At 62.8% G+C, this 18,957-nt stretch overlaps 9 protein-coding genes across 9 annotated transcripts; 6 read left to right on the forward strand and 3 right to left on the reverse strand.

Annotated features, from left to right (window-relative positions):
- Positions 1 to 3: 3 nt before the first annotated feature.
- On the reverse strand, positions 4 to 2,230 carry JDV02_004231 (uncharacterized protein; the record flags this gene model as incomplete). Its single annotated transcript, XM_047985428.1, has 2 exons — positions 1,849 to 2,230; positions 4 to 1,786 (listed from the first exon to the last, which is right to left on the reverse strand). Exon 2 carries the CDS (start codon positions 1,129 to 1,131, stop codon positions 4 to 6), a length of 1,128 nt encoding a protein of 375 aa, XP_047841405.1. The 5' UTR covers positions 1,132 to 1,786; positions 1,849 to 2,230.
- On the forward strand, positions 1,504 to 2,741 carry JDV02_004232 (uncharacterized protein; the record flags this gene model as incomplete). The annotated part of the gene is made up of 4 exons (XM_047985429.1): positions 1,504 to 1,731; positions 1,852 to 1,964; positions 2,054 to 2,225; positions 2,364 to 2,741. The coding sequence occupies 4 exons, from the start codon at positions 1,504 to 1,506 to the stop codon at positions 2,739 to 2,741; spliced, it is 891 nt and encodes a 296-aa protein (XP_047841406.1).
- Positions 2,742 to 3,310: 569 nt separating this feature from the next.
- JDV02_004233 (uncharacterized protein) lies at positions 3,311 to 5,127 on the forward strand. Its single transcript, XM_047985430.1, has one exon. It carries the CDS (start codon positions 3,341 to 3,343, stop codon positions 4,952 to 4,954), a length of 1,614 nt encoding a protein of 537 aa, XP_047841407.1. The 5' UTR covers positions 3,311 to 3,340; the 3' UTR covers positions 4,955 to 5,127.
- Positions 5,128 to 6,372: 1,245 nt separating this feature from the next.
- Positions 6,373 to 7,915, forward strand: JDV02_004234 (uncharacterized protein). The gene has a single exon (XM_047985431.1). It carries the CDS (start codon positions 6,535 to 6,537, stop codon positions 7,909 to 7,911), a length of 1,377 nt encoding a protein of 458 aa, XP_047841408.1. The 5' UTR covers positions 6,373 to 6,534; the 3' UTR covers positions 7,912 to 7,915.
- A 609-nt stretch (positions 7,916 to 8,524) lies between these two features.
- JDV02_004235 (uncharacterized protein) lies at positions 8,525 to 9,937 on the forward strand (the record flags this gene model as incomplete). Its single annotated transcript, XM_047985432.1, has 1 exon — positions 8,525 to 9,937. The coding sequence occupies one exon, from the start codon at positions 8,525 to 8,527 to the stop codon at positions 9,935 to 9,937; it is 1,413 nt and encodes a 470-aa protein (XP_047841409.1).
- A 319-nt stretch (positions 9,938 to 10,256) lies between these two features.
- Positions 10,257 to 12,036, forward strand: JDV02_004236 (uncharacterized protein; the record flags this gene model as incomplete). The annotated part of the gene is made up of 3 exons (XM_047985433.1): positions 10,257 to 10,442; positions 10,596 to 11,619; positions 11,780 to 12,036. The coding sequence occupies 3 exons, from the start codon at positions 10,257 to 10,259 to the stop codon at positions 12,034 to 12,036; spliced, it is 1,467 nt and encodes a 488-aa protein (XP_047841410.1).
- A 37-nt stretch (positions 12,037 to 12,073) lies between these two features.
- Positions 12,074 to 13,957, reverse strand: JDV02_004238 (uncharacterized protein). Its single transcript, XM_047985435.1, has one exon. The coding sequence runs from the start codon at positions 13,697 to 13,699 to the stop codon at positions 12,521 to 12,523; it is 1,179 nt and encodes a 392-aa protein (XP_047841411.1). The 5' UTR covers positions 13,700 to 13,957; the 3' UTR covers positions 12,074 to 12,520.
- On the forward strand, positions 12,105 to 12,422 carry JDV02_004237 (uncharacterized protein; the record flags this gene model as incomplete). The annotated part of the gene is made up of 1 exon (XM_047985434.1): positions 12,105 to 12,422. One exon carries the CDS (start codon positions 12,105 to 12,107, stop codon positions 12,420 to 12,422), a length of 318 nt encoding a protein of 105 aa, XP_047841412.1.
- A 97-nt stretch (positions 13,958 to 14,054) lies between the features above and the next one.
- CCR4 (Poly(A)-specific ribonuclease) lies at positions 14,055 to 17,151 on the reverse strand. Its single transcript, XM_047985436.1, has 3 exons — positions 17,035 to 17,151; positions 15,524 to 16,947; positions 14,055 to 15,460 (listed from the first exon to the last, which is right to left on the reverse strand). Exons 2-3 carry the CDS (start codon positions 16,419 to 16,421, stop codon positions 14,232 to 14,234), a joined length of 2,127 nt encoding a protein of 708 aa, XP_047841413.1. The 5' UTR covers positions 16,422 to 16,947; positions 17,035 to 17,151; the 3' UTR covers positions 14,055 to 14,231.
- Positions 17,152 to 18,957: the final 1,806 nt, after the last annotated feature.

Consider the following 18,957-nt stretch of genomic DNA (forward strand, 5'->3'; position numbering starts at 1 on the left):
CTATCAAGCTGCAAAACTGCCGATCATCTTTTTCACGCCCCGAAGGAGGACAATCTCAGCATGGACGACGGGCCCGCGGCTCGGCTTGGAGTGAACCTCGTCTTCCAGCTCGGCGATTTTCGCACCCAGCTCGCGGTCATAATGCGCGGCGCACCCCGCGGTCGTCTTGAAAATCTGCTTCAGTGCCGGCCCGGCGAACAGATCGCTGTTTACCGTCACAACAATCTCCACCAAGTCCCGGTACGGCAGGCCGCATACACCGCTGTTGACATAGCACGCGGGGTGCGACTCGAATGCGGCGTCCTCGATGACCTGGCAGGTCGCGCCGCAACGACCGACGGGCTCGACCAGGGCCCACTGCAGGCACGTCATGACGCTCCAGATCCAGGCTTGGCCCGAAGGCGAGAAGCCGTCGAGGTTGTGTGCGAAGCGACCGCAGTTCTTGGCCCCGTACCGGATAGGATAGCCTCCAGAACCGCAGTGGAGCGTGTCCTCGGCGCAGTTGGTGTAAAAGTCGCACGACTGTGCCGGGACCTGGCAATTCGGCTCGCAAACGGGTCTGCCGGGGCAATCTTGACAGCTGCCGCAGTCGCATGCGGCTCGGCTCGGCTCGACTCTCTTGGCCTGGAAGACCTCATGCTGCGCGGAACGATCCGAACCGAAGCGGAGCACAAAGTTTTGCATGATTGGGTACCCTCGGGTGTCGGTGGCGACAACTGTCACGATCCGTCGGCCGGGTTGGAGGCCGGGAACAACGATGGCGTTGCGCGAGACGGTCGTGTTGAGCAGCGTGCCCATGGCTGAGTGGGGTGCGGCACCGAAGTCGCCGCGGATGAAGACGGCGTGCTCATCGCCCAGCTTAGCGCAGGGAGATCTGACGGTAAAGGGCACATGGGGGGCATTGAAGCGATCTTCGTCTGCACCATCGAGGACAAGCGACGGCGCACAGGCCGTGGCGCCGAGTGCCAGAGCGAGCATGTACAGCTTCATTGCGAAGAAGGGTTGGCGATATAGACGGACATTTCTGGGTAGATGAGCCGGGACAGCACATTCAAATACATTCCGTGTGCGGTGAAGACGATGCCGTAGCCGTGCATGTGAAGGAACAGTCTCGAAACAGCGGGTCGGCATTGCACGCCTCGGGCATCGGGGGCACGAAGAAGGCGCAAGGCGCGACCCGTTCCCCGTGGCATGAGGACGGTCGAGGTTATACCGATGCCGTGCTTAAGTGTCGGGTATAGCCCCCGTTTTAGTCTAACGGGTGCGGTCTCGGTCAGGATGACTACTAGGTACGTCTTACCTAGTAGTAGTACTGTAGTTAATACCTACCTGTTCTAAAAAGTACTACTACTCTGACATTGGGGTTGGCGTGGCCGAAGCCGACCGACCTGGTCCTTCATCCCCGCAGCTGCCAGGCCAAGGTCGAAAGTACAGTATGCGTGGTATCCGACTCGAATCGGATCGACCCCGTTCTCTCCTCCGTTAGTACCACCTGGCGCAGCCATGGCCACGACACGGGTTGTCTATCGCGGCAACTGCCACTGCGGCCGCTACCGCTACGAGCTGTCGCTACCGGAGGAGATCACGTCGGCGACGGCCTGCGGCTGCACGCTTTGCGCCAAGAAGGGGTACCTCTGGGTGGTGGCGCCGCCTGACGAGGGCAGCAGTTTCCGCGTGGTGCGCGACGACGGGCGGCTCGTCGAGTATTCGTCCAAGGCCCTCCGCGACAAGGTGAGTAACTAGTTAGTTGGTATGCGGGTGGGTGGGTGCCCCCATCGCGAGGCGCCTCATGGCAGTCAGGCAGGCAGGCAGACCCAGCGGATCCCGAGTTCTGACAGAGTTACGTGCCAGTTCTGCGGCCACTGCGGCACGGGCGTGACGGGCGAGCACACGGCCGGGCCGTTGCGAGGGCAGTTTCTCGTCAACGTCCGGGCGATACAGGGCGTGAACCCGTTCGAGCTCGAGTAAGACAAGCAAGCAAGAACATCCGCCGCCCGCCGTCCCAGTGAATGGCGGTGGCTTGCATGAGACTGACGGAGACTTTTGTTGGCAGAACAAACGTCACGATCGTCGACACAGAGGATGAAGGACGCATCGTCGCCGCGACGGGCGAGCCGCCTGCGCAGCACGTCTTTGCGTGCCACTGCGGAAACGTCCGGGCAGAGCTCCTGGCGCCTCTATCCGAGCAGCAAGTCAAGGAGGACAACTGCAGCTCATGCGTGCGTGTAGGTCGAGCCAACAACCCATCCACTCACCCTTTCCACCCACATCACCCTACCCATCCTTCCATCCTTCCATCCATCCGTCCGTCATCCATCTCAGCCCGTGGGCCACGTGCATCGCGACGCTCACCTTTTTTGTAGAACGCCTACGTCGGCGCGTACCCGACCAAGGACCAGGTCCGCACGCGCGGCAAAGACGAACACGCCTTCGAGTACTTTGGCCTCGGGGCGGAGGAGACGGGGCGCAAATGGGGCGGCCTGGTGCATTGCTCGACGTGCGGCGTCTTCGTCTTCAACGTCATCTACGGGCCGCCGCTCAGCGTCTTCGACAAGCTCCCGCCGGAGCGAAAGGCCCGCGCCCTCGAGGCGTACCGCCGCAACGTGAGCTTGCTGCCACTTAACGTGCGCGCCTTGGAGGGCCTCGGCCGGGAGGTCCAGCTCGGCGGCCTCGGGGTCGAGCGCGCGGACGAGGGAACGGACGGCTACGCGGAGCGGCTGGGGAGATGGGAAGCTGAGTAATGAGCTGGCGGGCTTGTGGTGAAGTCGAGTACTTCGTACAGTACGAAGTATATGTCTTTCGAAGCTGGGCGCAATGAGAAATGGAAAAGATCGCAACGCCCCCAGCACAGCACACACGGCAAATCCACGACGGATTCTGCGAATGAACTCCCCTCGTTTCATCATGGTCACATGGCAGACCTCGATCGGCCCGCAACGGGAGCTAACTGGTCATGCGTTTGCGTTCGTATGAGAGGTCTGGCGTCAGTGTACAAACTCCACCGCCACACAAAGACGGACGCGCGTCGATCGGGCAAGCCTCAGCGCCAACAACCTACGGCCCGCCCAGGCACAGCCGCGACACGATTCGATGTCAGAAATGCCGGCCGGGATGCAACGCCCCGTAGTTAGTTCCCACCACCACGCGCGGTGCGGCCGCAGCGGCTCAGCGGCAGGGATCTTGACGGGATGTGATTCCATCATGCCCACCTGTGGGTAACCCCCGGCCCGGACTCAGTGCTGACGGGGGCATCCCGCCCCAATCCGACCAGAAAAGAGCTCTCCTTACTTCTCCCTATTGTCCTTGAATCTTCAAGACGGGACATGTAAAAAGCCGAGTCATGTTGGCGAGACGTGTGCGGTGGACGACAGCCCATCCTGCGTGCAGGCCGCGCTTCGTGGCCGTCCTCATCGCCATCGTCCTCTGCCTCTCCTTCTCCGCGACGATCCGCGACCTCGCCGATGACGTGCTCCTCTACGAGAGCCGCATCCCGATTGGCATCGACATCGACAATGTGACGGCCACGGCGAGGTACTTTGAAAAGACAGCCATCCAGCCGCCCTACAAGGACCAGTTCTGGCTCGTCGGGCAACGGGCGCGGACGCTCGGCCACTGGCTGCACGTCGCGGACCAGGCCGAGCCGGCACGCACGAAGCGTCGCCTCCTCGCGGCGTCGGAGCGAGCCGCCGCGGCCCTCTTCCCGTTCCTCAAGTCGTCGCCCTCGCGGCCCCGCAGCTCGACGCCCCTGGCCGACCTCCGCGCCCGCTTCAGGGGTGGCGGGCAAGGCATCGTCATACCCGTCGGGTACGGCAACTTGCGCTACGCGGGCCACCTCGTCATGGCACTGCGCGAGGTGCTCGAGTGCCAGCTCCCCATCGAGATCGTCTACGCCGGCGACATCGACCTCGACGAGCAACGGCGCGATGCCCTCGCGGCGCTGGACACCACGGGCAACATCGGGTTCCTCAACGTGCTGTCCGTGTTCGCCGACGACACGCTGAGCCTGCTGGCCGGCGGCTGGGCCATCAAGCCGTTCGGGCTGCTCGCGTCCCGGTTCGAGCAAGCGATCCTCGTGGACGCCGACGCCGTGTTCCTGCAGCCGCCGCAGGTGCTCTTCCAGCAGCGGGGGTTCGCCTCGACGGGGGCGTACCTCTTCCACGACCGGCTCCTCTGGCAGCACGCCTTCGCGGAGCGGCACAGGTGGTGGCGCGAGCAGGTCCGGGAGCCGGCGTCGGCGGCGCTCAACCGATCGCTCGTGTGGACCGACGACTACGCCGAGGAGTGCGACTCGGGGGTCGTGGTCGCGGACAAGGCGCGGACCGAGGTGCTCGCGGGCCTGCTGCACGCGGCGTGGCAGAACACGCGCGACGTGCGCAACGAGGTTTCGTACAAGCTTACGTACGGCGACAAGGAGACGTGGTGGCTGGGGCTGGAGCTGGCCGGGTCGGGCTTCGAGTTTGAGGGTCACTACGGCTCGATGATAGGGTGGCGACGGCAGAAGACGACGACGACGACGACGACGACGATGACGACGACGGCCAAGAACGAGACGAGCGAGGGCGGTAGCGACGGCAGTAGCAGCAGCAGTCGGGACGAAGGCAAGGAAGAAGAAGAAGAAGAAGAAGAACAAGATGTACGGGTGTGCAGCTTCGTCATCGCGCACACAGACGACGACGACCGCCTGCTGTGGTACAACGGCAGCCTGCTCAAGAACAAGCTGGCGGACCCGGAGGCGTACGAGGTGCCGACGGACTGGATGCTCGACGGCAGGTGGGACAAGGGCGCGACCAAGCAGAACATGAGCTGCATGGCGGGCGCGCCGGCGAGGCCGCTCGACGACGGGCAGCTGACGATCCTGCGACGCAGCATCGAGGGGGCGCGGAGGGCCGACGACGCGCTGCGACGGATGGCCAAGGCGGGGGGCTGGTCGTCGACGACGTCGAGGTTCGTCTGATGGGCGGCGGCAAGCAACGGGGGAAAGTGACGTGTAAAACCGATGACAGTATGGTTGACCATAAGATGGAAGTGTATTGAATGCGATGTCTGATGAAGTCCTTGATGAGAGCTATGTGCGCCTCTATAACCAACCACCTCAGCATAAATGCCCTAGCAATGTTCAAGTACGCACCTGCACTCGCCCTGTCCTGCCGAATTGACTTCCGTGTATCCATAGTTAAAGGCGCCCCCGCATGTCGCCATGTACAAGGAGGTGAAGCATGTCATGCCTAGAGGGTTACCCTCTCCTGCTGGGAAACAAAGGAATCCCACCGTCTTCAGCCCCCTGTTTATGTTCACATCGCTATTAACGCAATCGCATGGGCCCTGGGCTCTAAGAGAAGTCGGGTCCTCCCCGTAACCGATGTCCAGCCACATGCGCCCCTGGACTGCAGTCATGAGAGCCACAACGAAGGTTGAATAACGCATCATCTTAGTCGTAAGGGGGCGGGTAGGGCGTTAGCTTAATGGATAAATTATATAGTTGATTATAAAGATGGATATATATTGAATGTAATGTCTGATGAAGTCCTTGATGAGAGCTATGGAAGGTTTTTTTTTCTTTACTTAATGTAGCGGAATTCTGACGTCCTATATAGCTATCTAACTTTAACTACTGATCTCGGTGACTTTCCAGTATTCCTAATTAGCTACATCTTCCTCAATCTTCGGCAATTATCGTAAGGCATTTACGAAAACACGAAAACACGAAAACACGAAAAGACGATAATGAATACGTGAGGCATTTTTATGTACCAAAAACAGGTTTTATTCCCCTCATTACGTAGCAAGAAAAAGCAAGTTCTTTACATATGATATTAAGTTACTGTAGTTGATAATACGAAAACACGAAAACACGAAAATACGATAATGAATACCGTATAAACTCGCGAAATTCGGCACTGCCCCACAGCGGGAGGTCAGGGTTCATGGCAGGCACTTACCTCAGAAAAGGCATCCGTCACCCGCATGTCATTGAAATCATCTCGCTAATCGTGTTCTTGGGAGAGTTGAGCCAATAAATCCCTTGTCATATGGGTTTCACTTGAGAAGTGGGGCAGTGCCGAATTTCGCGAGTTTATACGGTACGGGATATGGGAGGCTAGGGGCCGCCGTGGGGTAATAGCATACTTACCATTTCGCGTAGCTTCTACGATGAGGTACAGTAACAGCAGTTAATACTTGCAATGTTTCCGGTGCAGTGGCAGAGGAGTTATTCACACAGTTCGCCATGGAACGAAGCCGAACTTGTTTCCCAGGCAGATGGTCAGAGAGAGACGGGTACCGCAGCCGACCGGGTGCGGAGAGCGATGCTCGGCCACTAACTACTAACCAGTACTAACTTTAGTACCTTAGGTACTGCGAGGATGCAGATGTAGCTACTACCAAGTCGCTTTGTACATCGTCTCGCACAAGGTGCCCGCCTGCGTTACGTCGTGCTGTCACAAACCCCGCCCTGCAGTGGTGGCCCAACGGCATACCTGTGTACTTCGTATACATACGACGTCCTCGAGGCATCACCGCTATCGGGGCTGCACCATGACACTGCGGAGAGCAGAGCCCACCATGGCGACGCAGGTTCCCAGTGCTGCCGGCACCCCGGCCCGGCTCATCAAGCCGTGGATGTTGCCCCCGCAGACGTCGTACCTCTTCAAGAACGCCAACGTCGTCGACACGGTCGAGGGTGTCGTGCGGAAGCAGACGGTCAGGCTGGCCGATGGCCTCATACAGGCCGTGGGCGAACGCATCGGGGCGGGGTCCCACGACGTCGTCGTCGACCTCGACGGCAAGTTCCTGTGCCCAGGGCTCATCGACTGCCATGTCCACCTGAGCGCCGTGGCCGGCAACGCGAGCCTCGCCGCGAGCGCGTTCCCGTCGGACCCGGCCGTCTCGTACTTTCGCCAGCCCTTCTTGTGCGCGCAGATGCTGAGCCGCGGCTTCACGACGGTGCGTGACACGGGCGGCGCGACGCTGGCCCTCAAGGAGGCCATCGACGACGACGTGTTCCCCGGCCCGCGGCTCGTCATCTCCAACAAGGCACTCTCGCAGACGGGCGGGCACGGCGACGCCCGCGGGCCGCACCAGGCGCACCAGCAGTGCTGCGGCGGCGGCGCCGACACGCTGCTGACGCAGGTCATCGACGGCGTGCCGGCGTGCATCCAGGCGGCTCGCCACCAGATCCGCACGGGGGCCGACTTTATCAAGATCATGGTGGGCGGCGGGGTGGCCTCGCCCACCGACAGGCTAGACAACACGCAGTTCACCGCCGACGAGATCCGGGCCATTTGCGAGGTGGCCGACTCGTACGGCACCTACGTGACGGCGCACGCGTACACGCCAAAGGCGATCCGGCACGCCGTCGACAACGGCGTCCGCTGCATCGAGCACGGCAACCTCATCGACGAGGAGACGGCCAAGTTCATGGCGGACCACGACGTCTGGCTCGTGCCCACGCTCATCACGTACCAAGCCATGAGCGAGGACAAGTACGCCGACTTCCTGCCGCCCGTCAACCGGGACAAGAACCGCGAGGTGCTCGCCCGGGGGGTCGCCTCGCTGCGCATGGCGCACGACGCAGGCGTCAGCATCTGCCACGGGTCGGACCTACTGGGGCCGCTACAGGAGGAGCAGAGCCGCGAGTTCGAGATCCGGGCACGGGCGCTCGACGCCGCCGAGGTGCTGCGGGGCGCCACGGTGACGGCGGCGCGGCTGCTCAGGCAGGACGACTTCCTCGGCCAGGTCGAGGCGGGCTTCGCCGCGGACCTGCTGGTGCTCGACGCGAACCCGCTCGAGGACGTGTCGGTACTGGCGCGGCCGCAGCAGAACGTGCTGGCGGTCATGAAGAACGGGAGGGTGTACACGAGCCGATGGCGACAGCTGCCCGAGGACGTGGCTCAGTCGATGGCGATGGCCTGACGAGGTGGAGGAGGAGTCGCTACGGCGGCGGACGCATTGGCGGCGGCGGCGTGTTGGCGAGTCGTGAGTAAGGAGGCACCTTGGTAGTGAGGGTTTGCGGTAAGCGAGCGAGGTGTCAGGCGGACGGTTCACGCGGGGCGTCCAAGATTGGTGTTTATTAGTGTGTTCACGGGGTGTTTTGCAGCTTTTTGGTGGCAGAGGATGCGACTCGACCATACGTGACATGTACGAGGACGAGCCACGCAGCCGCGTCTGGGCCGAGCATAAATAATAAGCGACATGAGTCGCTGATGCGCGACGAGTGATCCGTGGTGAGAGAGGTGCAGGTGCTTGAGATTCAGACAGCCCACGGGTGAAATGGAACATCCGTAGTAACAGCAGCTCACCCACTGTCGCCCGCTGTCACCCGCTGTGGCAGAAAATTTAGTCAGCGCCCGCGCATGGCCTTCTGCTGGGCGCCTAACTCCCAATCCCAGATCGCAACACCATCGCCAAATCGCCAAATCGCCAAACCCCTACCGCCGCCCAATCCTCAAACTCCCCCCTCGACCGGCGGCGCCCTCCTCGGCATCCTCCCTCCGTCGTCGCGGTCTCCCCCCACGATGCCGGAGTCATGACCATCGGCCGCAATGACGTGGCCGGCGCCGTCCCCGACTCCCGCTACGGCGTCCTGCCCGTCGTGCCCGCGGCAGACCTCCCCGACCGCGCCCCGCGCAGCGACGCCGCAACGGCCGCCTCCGCCGCCGGCGTGCGGGCCCTCAGCGCGCAGCTCGTGGCCTTTTACTTTCGCGCGCCCGCAAAGGCCTTCTTCCGCACCCGCGTCGACTACCTCGCGTACGCTCGCACCCTGCACAATGCCCAGACGGAACGCATGCTTCGTGCGCTGGCCGCCGACGCCGCATCCTCCTCCTCGTCGGCGCCCTCGCGGACGTCCGTCTTTGCCCGCCACGCCTGGCTCTGGCTGCGAGGCACGACGCCCGGCGTCCTGACCTCGGCCATCCGCTACCAGGGCTGGAGCGTCGTGCCTCACCAGATCCTGCCTCCGCTCATCGCCAACGTCGGCGTCGGCGCCGTCCTCTACACCAGCTACCTGCAGATCCTCGGACGCCTGCACGAGGGCAGCGCAAAGGCCAGCCGCCGCGTCTACCCGCCGCCGTCGCCCCAGCATACCTTTGTCGCCGGTCTGCTCGCCGGCGGCCTGCAGAGCGTCCTGGCCGCGCCGCTCGATGCCTTGCAGGCGCGCTACGATCATCGCGACCTGATGCCCAGCGACGGCAGCGGCCGCCCGCGCAGCATGTGGACTTTCGGGGCCGAGAAGCTGCGCGAGATTGGCCTCCGCGGCGTCTTTGCCGGCTGGGGGCTGTCACTCGCCAAGGACAGCCTGGGGAGCGCCATCTTCTTCAGCGCCTTTGAGTACGTCAAGGCGCAGGGCTACTACCGCTTCGTGACGTGGTACTACGGCGGCCTGGGGCAGGACGTGGTCGATGTGCTCGCCTCGAAGCGGCCCGCGCCCGCGACCTCGACCCGCGGCGGCGACGACAGTGACGATAGCGACGACAACGACGACAATGGAGAAAAGCGCACCATGATCCGCCCGCACTACGCCATCGAGCCCATGTTCCTGCTCTGCGCCGGCGCGAGCGCTTCCCTGGCGCAGCAGCTGGTCCTGCACCCGCTGACGCACTTCCAGGTCAAGCACTGGGACCACCTCGAGGACCTGGACGAGAAGGCGCGGCGGTACCGCGCGTCGGGGCCCGGGGCGGAGCGGCCGCGCTGGCGGTGGAGGATGATGCGGGCCTACTACCGCGCCTATCAGGAGACGTGGGCGGGCTGCGCCGCCGAGGCCGCCTCGGAGGGCACGGCGCTGGGCCGCTGGCTGTACCGGGGCTTCTGGTGGAACGCGATCCGGCAGGTGCCGAGCACGAGCGCGGGTCTCATCATCTTTGAGCTGATCCGGCGCAAGTACGGGTACGGGGCGGAGGAGGTGCGCATCACCAAGGACGGCTACGACATCCTGCTCAACTAAACTAGTTCTCGCGCGCGCACATACCTCGCTTATATGTAGACCGAGCCTGTTTTATAGACCATAGACACATATACCAACCACCACTGCTACGTCCCATGACGAACAATGACGGAGCGACTCGAGGGGCCAGGAGCTTGTGCTGACCTGCCCACTTCCTCTCTCCCTCCCTCCCTCCCGCTGCGCCCGAGCCCGGATACGGTACCCCCCTCACCAATTCACCCGGCCCGGCACAATAAGGTATCTATCATGGCCTCCGTCTCCCGCCCCGGCCGCCATCGAGCCCCGTCCAACTCACACCCGTAAATCGCCTCAGATCACAATGCGACTGTCGCTCATTGCCACCTTGGCCGCCGCCGCGAGTGCAGCAGCCGCCACGACGCCGCCGCCGTCGTATCAACTCCTCCCGTCGCTGCGCGACCAAGCCGTGCTGCAGGACGAATGGGCCGCCGCGCGCCGCGCCGCCATCCCGGCCCTCCTCCGCAAGCACAAGGTCGACGCCTGGCTGGTCCGTCGCCGCTCCGAGGAGGCGTTTTGCGCCCCTCTTCCTCTCCTTCCTCTCCTATTTCTTCTTCTTCCTCCTCTTCCTCTTCCTCTTCCTCTCCTCGTCACGTCTATGTCCACGCGCGAGGGGACCCTTGGCTGACGAAACCGCCTGCAGATAAGCCAGCGCGAGTACGCCGAGGAGACGGTCTTCTGGAGCCTCAAGTCGGCGACGCAGTTTTCGGCGCGGCGGCGCACCACGCAGCTCTTTCTGGCCGCCCCCGCCGCGGGCAACGAGTCGTCGGATGGTGACACGGCCAGCAGCAGCAGTAGCTCACGGCGCGAGTACACCTGGGTCGACAACACGCCGCGCCTGTGGGAGGAGCTCCTCGCCGTGCTCGAGGCGCACCAGCCCGCCAGGATCGCCGTCGACGCGCACCCCGAGATTGCCTTCTCGTCGGGCCTGCACGCCGGCGAGCGGGACGCGATCACGGCGGCGCTGGGCCCCGCGTGGGCGTCGCGGCTCGTCGTCGAGCCCATGCTGGCGGTCGAGTACATTGGCACGCAGGACGTGGGCGGTGATGACAGCAGTAGCAGCAGCAACAATAGCCTCCGCAGCGACGGCTCCCGGCTTGTCTGGTACCGGCGCATGCAGGAGACGGCGTGGGCCATCATCGCGACGGGCTTCAGCGAGCGCGTCATCACCCCGGGGCGCACCACGCCGCGCGACGTCGAGTGGTGGATGCGCGAGCAGATCCAGGCCCTCAACTACACGACCTGGTTCCAGCCCGACCTGACGGTCATCCGCGACCCCGAGTGGCCCGTGGCAGCATCAGCTGGCCCCCATTATAGCAGCAGTAGTAGCAGCGACGACGTTGCCGACGCGCTCAAGGACGAGCCCATCACCTACGGCGACCTCCTGCACGTCGACTTTGGCGTCACCACCATGGGCCTCAACACCGACACCCAGCACCTCGGCTACGTGCTGCGGCCCGGCGAGTCCGGCGTCCCCGCGGGCCTGCGCGCCGGCCTGCGCAAGGGGAACCGGCTGCAGGACATGACGCGCCGCCACATGCGGCCCGGCCGCACCGGCAACGAGATCCTGCGCGCGATACGCGCCGAGATGGCCGAGGCGGGCATCGACGGCAAGATTTACTGCCACTCCATCGGCGACTGGGGCCACTCCGCGGGGACCGTCATCGGTGAGTCTCTTTCCTCTCTTTCTCTCTCCCCTATGCGGTCACGGACAGAGACAGAGAGGAGACAGGGGCGAGCAGGCACACGCACACATCTACACACGCACGCACCGCGACAGGAGCACAAGGGCGCCGGGCTAACTCTTGCTACTACTACTCCTCCCAGGCATGACCAACCTCCAAGACAAGGTCCCCGTGCTGGGCGACCTGCCGCTCCTCCCACGCACCTGGTACAGCATCGAGCTCATGGCCCGGCACTACGTCCCCGAGCGCAACGCCACGCTGTCCTTCCCCCTCGAGGAGGACGTCTACTGGGTCGACGGCGAGGGGGACGGCGAGGGGAGCTTCGAGTGGGTGTACGGCCGCCAGGAGCGCTTCCACCTCGTGCGGCCCAAGGCCGAGTGGCTGCAAGAGGAGCTCTAGGCGCGCCTCAAGCCCATGATTGATTATGCTTTACATTTGCTTCTGTCTGGGATATTGCGCTGTGCGACATGGCCGTCCATCAAGTGTACCATCGCTTCTTCCAATTACCACCGCCGCCCAGAGCTCATTTGCTCGATCTGCCATCAAAATCGCGTCAGAAGCTGTGTGCCGTCCACAGCCATGCCAGGCGGCAAGCGGCCGACCTTATGTCGAGCCAATGTGCCCATGTGGCGAGAGGATTCCCTTTACACTGCCTCCCTCCCACGTCTCCAGTTCACAACGACTCTTGCTCCGATCCTGCAATGCCGTCCGACTCCGTGTCCACCCCCGAGCCCTCCTCGGCACCATCCTTCGTGTCCTCCCCTTCATCCGAGTCCGAGCCGTAGCCCTCAGCCACGAGCAACTCAAGATCGTCCACAGTATGGACCGAGTACAGCCCTCCCGACGACATGTACTCGGCAGGCTCGACGTACGGGGCAGAGATCTACTCAGCTGAGCCGCTGTCCAGCTCACGCCAGTCCTCAACGTCCATCACCAGCCTGTTCTGCACGACGGCGTTGAAAAACACCCCTCGCATGTGCTCCAGCGGCCGCTTCATCCTCCCGTCCGCGAGCCGCCTGACGAACAGAGTGGACATGCCGGGGGATTCAAAGTACCAGGGCGTCCCGTCGGCGTCGTCGACGTACTTTGCCATGGCTTCGTCGCAGAGGCCGATGACGGAGTCGATCTGATCCGTGGTAATGAGCGGCCGCGGCCACCGCACCATGCGTGCCCACAGCCGAGAGCCGAGCAGCCAGCTTTGCTCCCACAGCTGCTCACGCGCGTGTGGGTAGACGAGCGTCAGGTCCTTGCCCGAGTTGACGTCGGCCAAGTGCTGGGCCGCGCCCGTCAGCAGCCGCAGGAAGCGGTTCACGCCGCTGCTGATGGCCTCGTCTTCGAACCACATCCCCAGGTCCGAGATGGGCTCCCCTAGCGCCTTAAGCCGTCCCGTGAGCAGGCTGCCGCGGACAGACAACTCGCGGGTCCAGAAGGAGCGTTGTATGAGTTGGAGCATCTCCGGGGAGTGCCTGACTTTGGGTAGAGCCTCGAGGCCGATGCCCTCGGTGATGCGCCACACCTGCGTGGCCACCTCCGTCCGCATGGCGACCTGCTCGGGATTGAACCGCAATGGAGAGGGGCCATTCCGCCTGGGCCAGCATCTGTTGAACTTGAGAGCAAGCTGCCGCCAGAACCACTCCGGATTGTGGGCCCTGGCGTACACTTCGGCGAGTTGGTTGACGTGGTCGGCCAGCCTGAGGAATTCCAGCTGCAGCGTCTTTCGGTCCAGAAACTGATCGACGACTACCCACGGGGCGTCTGTTACCTGGGAGAACAGGTCTATCGTGCGTCCAATATCAGATGGGTGGATGCGCAGCATGGCCAGCGTGATGAACGCCACGTCCATGTTGGCCGGGTAGACGCACGTCTTGCAAAGCTTCTTGATGATCCATGCTTGGGACTCGAGGTAGACTCTGCGGGCGTGGCGCGAGGCTCTCAGGACGTTTTCGACGGCTCCCAGACTGTTGAGACTCGTAAGGATTGTGAGGATGACATCCGTAGGCAGTGCATCGAAAAAGCAGGACGGGTTGTCGGCAACAGGAAGGGTCGAGACTGCTGTCGCCATGGTGACGGCTCTAAAGATTCTTCTCTTGTGATATGGCTGCCAGATGCCCGCTGCTGCTTCGCTGATATGAATGATGTGAAGAGCGATTCCAAGGGCGGTTTGGCGATTGCATCGACGCAAGACTGCGCTGGACTGTGCAATGCTCCCCAAGACAATAGCGATACGGGTGGCAAGGAAGACAATGGCGAAGTGGACTGGGCTTGGCCATGTCCGCGTGGCAAAGTCATAACATGGGACGAGATGGCGGACATGGGGCAGGATCGCTACACACCGACAGTAGTAGTGGGCAGGCGACAGCGGCAGCTTCGGCAAGTGGCAATCGCGACAAGAATGGCACTCGGTCCCAGACGAGCAAGGCTGACAATTGACAACTCCTAAACAGTACAGTCCGCTTCCCCTTCGGCCCATTTACATTCCCACAAGCCCCATCCCCGCCCCGTCCGCTGTGTTGCAAGATCCGATAACTCCATTTGCAAGACCCAAAACTACATCCAGATTGCGGCAAAAGGATCCAACACCATCCTACCCCCCCTCAGGCCCGCGGCGTCCCGGAACCGCTGCCCGAGTCGCGCTCCGCTGGCTGCTGCTGCTGCTGCTGCTTCTTCTCCTTGCGGCCCTTGATGATGAACTCGGCCATGATCTGGATATGGTCGGCGGGGAAGTGCCAGTTGGGGAAGGCCGGCATGCGCTTCAGGTACGCCGCGTCAGGCGGGCCCAGGAGGTCCACCACCTCGAGCGTGTTGGTTGAGTACCAGATGTAATCAATGACATCGACGAAGCCCGGGGTGTAGTTGGTAAAGGGCAGCTCGTCGGCGGTGCCCTTGATGTGCGCGTATGCGTCCCGTAGGCTGAAGGGGTGCTCGATGCCGTCGCGCGTGAAGCTACCGTAGTGGTAGTTGCTGAGCTCCAGGTGGTCCGGCGGTACTCGGCCCATAGACATGAGCTCGTACACGGACGAGTCCTCGGTTGAGTTGAAGTCGCCGCACACGAGCAGCGGAATCTCCGTGTTGGATCGGTACTCCTGGCTCGGGCCGGGCTCCGCCTGCGGCGGCGGCGGCGGATCGCCATCGTCGCCCCCTGGCACTGTTATCATCTTCTTGTCCTTAACCGGCGCCCATCGGGCGTACTTTTCCGCCAGCTTGGTTACGTGCTCCATCAGAATACCCGTCTGGATAACCTTGACGTCCGCAAGCGCCGAGTCCCACGTAAGGTGCACATTGACGAGTATCAGGCGAGCGCCCGTCAGCCGCGACTCGAGGAAACAGATGATAGCGATGTTGTCCTTGGGCATGACACGGTTGAAGACGTCGTGCTGGTTCTTCATGTCCGGTCGGTTGATGGCAATGGATGCAAACTCAATAAGCTGCTTGTCCAGCAAGATGTACTTGCTACCCTTGTAGAACATGGCGCACCCGTCGACAGTCTGCGCGTCCTTCTCCGACATGGTCCGCGCGCGCGATTTGGGCCAGTGGACGCCCTTGTAGTCCATCTGTGCCAGTGCGGGGCTGAGATCCTCCTTGAAGGCGTCGGTTGAAACTTCTTGGAGCGCGAGAAAGTCGGCATCGCGCAGCCGCAGCTCCTCCAGAATGCAGCTCTTGCGGTACTCCCAGTTGAGTGCGCGTGTCGGCGTGTAGCCATACGTCGAGGCCGTTGCATACTTGTCGCACAACACGTTCCACGAAAATACCTTGACCCGCTCGAGATTTTGTGACACGTCCTCCTGGATCACAATCTCCTTGCGCGGGGTCGGAGGCGGGGGCACTGACCAGACGTTAGCAGGAGTCACGGGCCAACAGGCCGCAAACGGTCGAAGGTTGAACTTACTCGGCGCTCCTTCTCGCAGGGCGTTGATGATGCTCTTGGTGCCCTTTTCCACGATCTCCTGCTTGAGATTAGGTTCTAAAGGGTTTCCCTCGACGCCGAGCATATCGAGCAGGTGCAACGATCCGAGCTCGAAGGGTAGTTCCGATATTTGGTTGTTGAAAAGCAGGAGCTGCTTAAGATACGTGCACATGCCGAGCTCCGGGGGCAGCTCCGAGATCTGGTTGTACGAGGCGTCCAGATGGCGAAGCTGCCGCAGCTCTCCAATCTCCTTGGGCAATCGCATGAGCTTATTCGAGGCGATGTAGAGCTCGCTCAGAAATTGGTAGCGGAACAGCTCTGGGGCGAGGTTGCGGAGGCCCTGGCCGCTCATGTCCATGTTGTGCCAGTCCTGCCGACGTGCCTCGCGCTCAAGATTATACGGCCGCCGCCGGTCGTCCGCCTCATTCTCGCCGTCCGCCTGTGTCTTGACCGTGGAAGGCGGCGGCCCGCCTATGCCACGATTCTCTGACGCCTTGAGGCGGGCGTAGTAGTGGGGCTGTTGCTGGTCAGTCATGGCCGAGTGGGCGCGCTCGGCCTCCTTATGCATCCGCAGCTGCTCTTGCCACATCTCGTTAGGGGGGCCCTGCGCGCCGCGCGCCGCGGCCGAGTGTCCGTTGGGCATGCCGCCGGCCCCGAACGCGTTGGAGCCGGACATGACGCCAGAGGCGAAGGTGGAGTGGTGATTGAGGCCATTGGAGCTCGGCATGCCGTGGTCATGCTGCAGGCCATGATGCTGCTGAGGCTGAGACGGGTGCTGGTGCTGGGGGTGCTGCTGGTAGTTGTACAGCAGGCTGGGCATCCCGCGTCCCGCCCCATTCAGCCGGGCATTGTGCCCCTGCTGATGGTTCTGGGAGTACATGAGGGCGTCGTCTATCGCGCGTAAGGGCCAGCCGGTGGTAATGGTGGCGGTAGTAGGTGCGGCGGAGGCGAAGGAGGGCCGGCGGCGTCAAGTCCGTAACGCGTTGGGGCTAGGAGGAGTCGTCTTCGCGGTCGTCGAGCCACTGCGTCGCGGCCGGGCCGGCATCTATCTCCTGCCTGACGGAAGTGGGGGGAGGCTGGAAAGTGGGTTCGATGGCGGGCAGTCAGGGCCTGGTCGACGTGCGCCTCGCGTGGAGCTCGAAAGGAGGGACAGAGGATGGAGCTCGCGTCTTCGCATGGGTCGAGGGGCGACGGCAACCGCTGCATGTGCAATCGTGAGGGCCGCAGACGGAGGGGGCGTTATCACGGGCCCATCGACAGGGAGAGTTGGGCACGGCGATGACGAGGTAGGGACGGCGAAAGCTCGGCCGGTAGGATCTGGTTTTACGTCCGCCGATGGCTGCAGTCGTGTCGTGGAGGACCAGCGCAACAGATGGGCGGGCGGCTAGCTCGGACTGCCGGGAGGGCTGAAGGGAGAGAGACGATGTCAGCTGGTTTTGAGCCTGCACCAAGGCCTTGACGCGAGGCTCGGGGGCAGCTCGGAAGGTGGGTACCGGGGCGGCTAGGGTCGCCCAAGACGACGTACGGTAACAAGCGAGCGCGATGGATGGTCTAAGTGCTGATTGAATCAATGAAGTTTGTCTTGCGGAAAACCGGTTGCCGACGTCGAGGTGAAGCCAGTCGGGTTCTGGACGGGCCACCGACCACGGTGACAAACTGCGTCAAGTCGAGTCACGTGCGTGGGCCACACGGACCGTGCGCAACACGCACAGTGCACTGGTCAGCCACGGGGATATCAAGTCACGTGGTCTCGAGCCACAGTCCAGCCCTACCTCTGCTCTGCGATGCCCGCATCTGACTCAAGCGGCATCCATGTGCTTGTTGCCAACTGGACCTGGTCTTGTTGCTGCGCATCGTCTGGCCTCGGCCGTTGTCTCCCACCGGGCTACGCAACGAATCGGCTGCGAGGTGGACGTTGATCGACGCCCGCTCGATAACCAGCTGCCGTTTCTATGGCGTCACCCCGGGGCACGACATGCGTGCTCGGTATTACGGCACATGTGATTTACATCTGCGCGCGGATGAGGCTTCAGTCTCGACCCGGACAGACTTCGAGGACGCCGCTGACCGACCTACCATCTCGAGGCAAGTCGGCCGTCGCGGCAGCAGCTTCGCGGTTGGGCTGAGGCTCTTGGACATACGGGGCCGAAACCGCCACAGCGTCTAGTCGCGTTGGGTCAATGCCATCCGACACGATGCCCTTGGGCAAACAGCCGCGTGTTCGCCTCAGACGATGAATGCTGGCAAACTGTCAACTTCGGCTATTGGAGCACTAGCCAGAAACGATGGTGCTAGCTCCTGCCAACGTCCCGTCCGTCCTGGAGCTCCCACCTCCCAACCACACCCGACCTCCCACGCAGGCGGACGACCTCCCCCCCCCCCCCACGGTAGGCCGTGCCGCATTGCTACGTTCCGTTTCGTGATGATGGGAGCACGAGACGACGGATCAAGTGCTGCCAAAGCCACGGCGACCAGTGACGCCGGTCGGCCGGCCACCTCTCAGCGCGCACACGCGACTTCCTGTCTGATGCGACGGCACGCCACCTCCGACCAGGGAGGGGACCAGTGGCATTTCTGTTTCGCACCCGCTGTCGAAGGCCAGGAAGCATCCGACCAGGGTGCGCTGCAAGCTGAAGCTCACAGCTTCCGTAGTCGGCAGCGTGGCCAACGGTCTCTCGCGTGGGTGTGTGTGCTTGCCCCACGCAGCCACGCCGCTCAACGCGGGGTCATCTCGACAGCTCCACAGTGCCACCCGAGCTCGCAACCGCAAATGCCAATCCAATCTTCATCGCAATCAGCGGCCGCGACTGGCGAGTTTGGTTCGGGGCTTAAGAGGCTAAAATTTTTAAACAATATGGGGCGAGGGCATGACGGGCGTGCGCGCGGTCAAAATAAGGAAGGAGGCCTTTGCGAGGGCCGGCGCATGCACTCGAGTATATAGACAGACGCACTTTGTCCTGAACGCGGCCCTCACCCTCCCGTACCTCCGGCTCATGAAGCAGCATCACGGCCTGCCACTTCCGCCTCCCGATAGCCACTGTGTCGCCCCACCGTGCTTCTGCTCACCCGCCCTTGGCCATTCGCCGTCGAAGGAGGCACTTGGTCGTCCACCTCCCCGCCCTCGTCCAGTGCTGCCCTCGCCCGAGCTGGGGTCCCAAGCGTGCTGGTACAAATACGGTGCGCCGTAAGGCACCATACAGAAATACACGCGCTCGTGCTACCCCGACCCTCCTCGCCTTGCTTCAGACCAGACCCAGCTCAACAGGTGCTCGGCCACACGTCGCATCTCCGGCGTACGCCACGTTCAGCCATCGCCGCCTTCACCTCAAACATCGGCAGGGTACAGGGAACACGGCGGCGCAGACAAAGGACGCGCGATACGACCCTACCCGGCAGCGAGAGTCGAGCTTGTGACG

Source organism: Purpureocillium takamizusanense, chromosome 3, assembly GCF_022605165.1.
Source record: "Purpureocillium takamizusanense chromosome 3, complete sequence".
Taxonomy (NCBI): domain Eukaryota; kingdom Fungi; phylum Ascomycota; class Sordariomycetes; order Hypocreales; family Ophiocordycipitaceae; genus Purpureocillium; species Purpureocillium takamizusanense.

Coding starts and splice junctions, on each gene's coding strand:
- CCR4 (XM_047985436.1), bottom strand. CDS start 16,421: ATGTACTCCCAGAACCATCAGCAGGGGCACAATGCCCGGCTGAATGGG. Junction 15,461..15,523: donor CCTGCGAGAAGGAGCGCCGA/GTAAGTTCAACC, acceptor ACGTCTGGTCAG/TGCCCCCGCCTCCGACCCCG.
- JDV02_004238 (XM_047985435.1), bottom strand. CDS start 13,699: ATGGCGACAGCAGTCTCGACCCTTCCTGTTGCCGACAACCCGTCCTGC.
- JDV02_004234 (XM_047985431.1), top strand. CDS start 6,535: ATGACACTGCGGAGAGCAGAGCCCACCATGGCGACGCAGGTTCCCAGT.
- JDV02_004233 (XM_047985430.1), top strand. CDS start 3,341: ATGTTGGCGAGACGTGTGCGGTGGACGACAGCCCATCCTGCGTGCAGG.